The following is a 5,154-nucleotide window of genomic DNA, read 5'->3' as shown; positions in this document are numbered from 1 at the left end:
ACAATAATAATAAAAAAATATAATAAAGCTGTAGGATCTTATACTCTGATTGCTTTCAGCAATCAGACAATAATCTCACATTTTAGGAGTCTAAATGTTGTGAATAAAGTAATCTGTCCCAAGATGACAATCTGACACATGTGACATAGTGACCCGGGTTGAAGCAGGTTCTTAGTCCAGGTTCTGATGTGAATGATTGAGGAAGCACATCTTAATGCTGTCAATTAAGTTCACATGTCGTATACATAATAAAAAACAGTTTTTGAAGTAAAAAAAAGAGGAAACCCCGAACTATTGAGATTTTATGGTAAATTCCAATTGGTAGAGGATAAAAAATTGTTTTCTGACCTGCTGTAGGATACTGAAAAGGCTACAGCCAATAGGAAAATGGAAAGTATGTGTCTCCATAGCAAGTCCACACATCGAGCATTGTTTGTTTGATGCATTCTGAAAGACAGTTCATGACAACATTAACTTCCTGTCAATGAGAAAAAAATCTTTAATTCAATACTCAGTACACTAACTTACGGCAACTATATTGACAAAAAAGAAAATTAATGCGTTGAATAATAAATTAAAACATATTTTAACCCTGGAGAACCCAAGAACAATTTTACACTGGGTTTTTAATATTAATTTTACATTTTTTTGTTTATTTTGGGTAGCAGCAATGAACATAAGCCAAATTGTGAAAAATACGAATTAAAAATATAGAAAAAAATGTAAATAAAAAAAAAATTTGACCCAGTGGGTTCACCAGGGTTACACATTTTTTTCACCTAAAAATCTTGTTGTGACCTTTGTATATGCAGACGAAAAAAATGCATTTAGCTTCAAATTTATCGTCATTTATTAAAAACCAAAAAAGAACTCACCTTAAATAAAGGAAAAGAAAGAAGTAAACAACAAAGAACCAGATAAGTTGGGAATGGCTGGAGGGCATCCCATATTCTGTGTGCAGGGTTGTGTGAGCCCCTATGGAGAAACAAACAATCAAAACTAATATTAATACAATTAAGACATGTAAACAAGGCTGTGTTTAAGTAAATAAACGTGTAATATGAAAAGGTACAGACAGAAAATTACAAGTCATTTTAAATACATAAAATTTTCAAATAAATATTAGATTTATTATTAGCCCATCCAACCTTACATTTTTCTTGTCGCTTATTTTATTCATTTATTTATTTATTATTTGGGGGTATTTTGGTTATTTTTTTTAATCAATTGTAAACTTTTGGGGGATTTTTGGTATTGCCCCCAACCCTTCCCAATGCATAAAGAGATGTATTTATTTTTAGAAAAAAAAGTCTGAAGAAAAGTGTTTATGTAAATGCAGTATCATTTGCAGAAGCGGGGTTAACTTCAAATGCAGAAGAAGCAGATTCCAAAAGCAGAACTTCAAAATAAAAGCAACATATAAGAGACTCACACCAATGAAACAAATGTTTTCAACATTTTCTTGTTGCATTTTTTTTATTTTTCTTTATTCAAATCATGTTAAATTAGGAGCAGATAAAATCCTGCTCTGATTTGACTAAACTCTTCTATGTTTGTTTTTATTAAAAGTATGAGAATGTTGACTTGGGCTTGTGAAGTGCTATAAGCTAGCAGGAGAGAATGTGAACAAAGGGATGCTGGGAAATTAGCAACTAGCTAACTTCTAACAATCAGAGAAAATGTTCTAATGAACTCCTTGCAGCACATATTTTAAATTAAATAAAAGACACATAAAATGTCTTAAATAAAGGACAATTAAAATGTATTTAACAATTATTAATATTAATTGTTTGAAAAAAAAACCCGGCATAATCTTTTATTCTCTCAAAAACTGAGCTCAGCCCGGTCAAAAGGTGAACAATTTGTTCCTGAACTCACCTGCACAAGGGCGCGGCTCTCTGAGAATGTGCTTCAGCAGCCAGTTCACCCCTTCGTTAAGGAGGATACCGCCGAAGAAGGAAATCTGAGACACAAACTAGACGTGAGCACGCGCCACACTCTCACCTGCTCATTTACATGGGTGATTTGACATGAGAGAGGCCGACTTTAAACTTCCAAACCACAAAAGCTTGACTCACCGTGTGCAATTCCCGTTTAAACACTATGAGAGTGACGAACCCCACGAGAATAGCTATGGGCAGGAGACTGATGTAAGCCAGTAGATGCCCCGTCAGATCTCCTGAAACACACAAAATAAAACACAAAAACTCGTGAAGTCACTGAAACATGGTGGGAGGATCCCGGCGATCTTGAACACTACACATATTCAAATTAAATGGAAAGAAAGGAGGCCATATCCGAGTAGAGTGTCCACATTAAACCAACCCAAAAGGGTTCCATTAAATTTAGACCACTCGATACAATGTGGGTCATGCTAGTAAAACATATTCAGGCCAGGGAGCTAGTTAGCATGTTAGCATCAGCCCTGAACAACACTGCCACAAATAGGAATAACCTAGTGCTTTAAGCACAGTATTTTATAGTTTTTAATTAAACTTTTACAGCTACTTTAAAACATTTCTCACAACTCATTTCGGTTAATACCCGAAAGAAAACTAGAAAGTCATATTAAAATCGGCTAGTAGCCGAGCTAGCCTTCATTGTGAACCGTATTTCAAACTGCGCATGCGGCAGTGTCTCATAATTTCGCAGTCCCCGCTGTGGTCGGAATACACCAATCGCTCACTATTTAGCAGGTACTGACGGCCGCGTTCATTCACCAGCAGCAAAACAGACGCGCTACCGGGAAACTACCGAGCTTCTCACGGTTAACTAAATCCCATTCTATACACGGCATGGAGGAGTTCACGTACCCTCGGGAAACTCTACGTGTGTCGCTGATATGGCCTGCCATCGAGGTGGTGCCGAGCACTGCTCTTCCAACGCCATCTTACCCGGACACAACCGGGGCAGCTTTGGTGAAACGCCCCAGACCCGAGTCTGACGAATGGAGAGCGGAGTTGAGCGTTCAAACGGGCCCCGGCAGCAGGCGAGCCGACCAATCCGGGCCGCACCGAGCGGAGGGGGGATTCTGCCCATAGAGAAGAAATATTGAATGAAAATTAAGGGGAAAAAAACAAAAAGAGTAAAGTCCAGCACACATTTTAAAACTTCACTCATTGAAATCAATAAAGTAAAAAAATAAATACATAAAAAATACCAGTTTCTCCTGCACGAGCTACTATCTGGTGCGCACAATGGGCACCAGATAGTAGCTCGTGCAGGAGAAACTGGTATTTTTAAGCATCAAAGCTTAAAGATTCAGTCATTTATATTTTGAAATAATACAAATGTAATTAATAATGTTACCATAACACTCCTAATCAACTCAACAAACTAAATCCTGCAAAAATCATAATAAAAAAAGATACACCTGTACATGTGCGTGTGTGATAAGGTTAATTTGTTTCCTTTAAGGTGACAAAAATGTCACACAGCAACTTTTCTGAGGCAATAGTAAACAAGTAGACCTAAAAAATAAGAAAAAGTTATCTGATTTCTCGGAAGAACAGAAACAAACTACATTTTTCAAATGTTATCTCAATAGATGAATATAATGCGGTTAGACGGGAAACAGAAAACTGACTCAACGAGGACCTGAACATTTAGATTTCCCAACTGTTATAAATTTCACTTGTGCGTGTCACGACTGAATTCCAACAATTAGTATGAGGCATTACAATGACAACAAACCATAGGGTGGAGGCACAGTTTTGACATTAAAAATGATTTTTTTGTGTGTTTTTTACATGTTCTTGTGGCATTGTCCTGATGATGTAAATAAAATTAAGTTGACAACTCCATTTCTGGGTATTTTTTTATATTTTAATTATTGTTTGAAAAATTTGTGACATCACAAAATATGCTGGGCTGGTCTCAACTGATTGGCAGGCTTCCATACATTCTAATGCATCCACTTGTAGACGACTAGATCCATGCACGTCTTCGTTTTCCTCGTCCAAGTTGGCTTTCTAGCTCAAAACTGTGAGGAGCACCGCCAGTTAGGTTGGGGGAGAGAGGGGAAGTGAGCTAGTGGGAGAACATGTAAACAGAGAGCTCTCAGCAACAGGAAGAGCGAGTAGGTCAATGGTTCCACCCACAACTCAGAGGATAATTTCCAATGATAACTCCTGCTCTGCAGAAATTATGTCCTAGAAAAAGCCACAAGTTGTCTTTATTTTGGCTTAAAATGGCATAATCATAACTAAAAGAACAATTTACATTACAGTTGTAGACAATTCTGCTCCTTATTTTAAAACAAGTTATTTTTGTCAGAAAAAAAGACACATTTAATATTAAAAATAATATTTATTATGGAGAATTTAAACCAATCTACAGATTGTGCTGCCAGTAGTTTGACAATAGAAAAAAAGTTGTAAGCAAAAAAATAAAAAAAATAAATGAAACAAAAAAAGATCTTCTTTTGGCCATCTGAATTTTTTATCGAAATTCCTGCACTATGGAGATGATTGCAATCTGACATTTTTTTTAAGGTACAGAATTAGCTTATGTCAACATTTTGCATAATACATCAATGACATAATCTACAATGTCAACATGCACGAGGATTTAAGTTTGGTCAATCTTTAACTATTTAAACCTGTCAGGATTCTACAACATGATTCAAACACTGAAGAATTGATGTTAAAGCAGCTTATTAGCAGTCAAACTACAGCCAGCAGTTCGAGGGAAAGTGGTGGATTAATCTAAAGCAAAAACACTCCAACAAAACCATAATGGTAGTAGAAACTATTCAGAATAGAGCATTTTTGGAAAGATAACTTCTTTACTGAACAGTATATTCATGAGTACTTTAGTATCTGTACATCATAACTCTTAAAATGACTTTTTAAAGAGTCTTTGGACATTCCCCCATCTTTCTGCTAAAGTGCAAAATGCTACAAAAAAAAAAACAGTAAAGCTGCACACCAAGGAATCGACTCATGATGTAAATAAATGAATAGTTCTGTTGGAAACAAATTCATTTTAGACGCCAATACAAACTATTTGCAAGACTAGCAACTTTTAGGTTAAAAAAATACTTCTTGAGGTGAAAATGCAAGAGATTTTTTTGCAACAACAGCAAAACTAATCATTAATGCCACAAAACATGAATAATAAATTTAAACGAGTTGATGGTATGAATTATAAATG

General features: G+C 35.7%; 1 protein-coding gene across 1 annotated transcript in view; it reads right to left on the bottom strand.

The window, feature by feature from the left end:
* The window catches only part of dolpp1 (dolichyldiphosphatase 1), a 7,230-nt gene extending 4,231 nt beyond the window's left edge, over positions 1-2,999 (bottom strand). Inside the window, exons 1-5 of the mRNA XM_024299869.2 lie at positions 2,814-2,999; positions 2,079-2,179; positions 1,879-1,963; positions 876-975; positions 349-447 (exon numbers count right to left, since the gene is read on the bottom strand). Coding sequence (XP_024155637.1) covers positions 349-447; positions 876-975; positions 1,879-1,963; positions 2,079-2,179; positions 2,814-2,889 — 461 coding nt within the window. The 5' untranslated portion in view covers positions 2,890-2,999. The remainder of the gene's footprint in view (positions 1-348; positions 448-875; positions 976-1,878; positions 1,964-2,078; positions 2,180-2,813) is intronic.
* Positions 3,000-5,154: the final 2,155 nt, after the last annotated feature.

The sequence above is a fragment of the Oryzias melastigma genome, linkage group LG12, assembly GCF_002922805.2.
Source record: "Oryzias melastigma strain HK-1 linkage group LG12, ASM292280v2, whole genome shotgun sequence".
In the NCBI taxonomy this organism is placed as follows: domain Eukaryota; kingdom Metazoa; phylum Chordata; class Actinopteri; order Beloniformes; family Adrianichthyidae; genus Oryzias; species Oryzias melastigma.
This window is presented reverse-complemented; position numbering and strand designations above follow the sequence as displayed.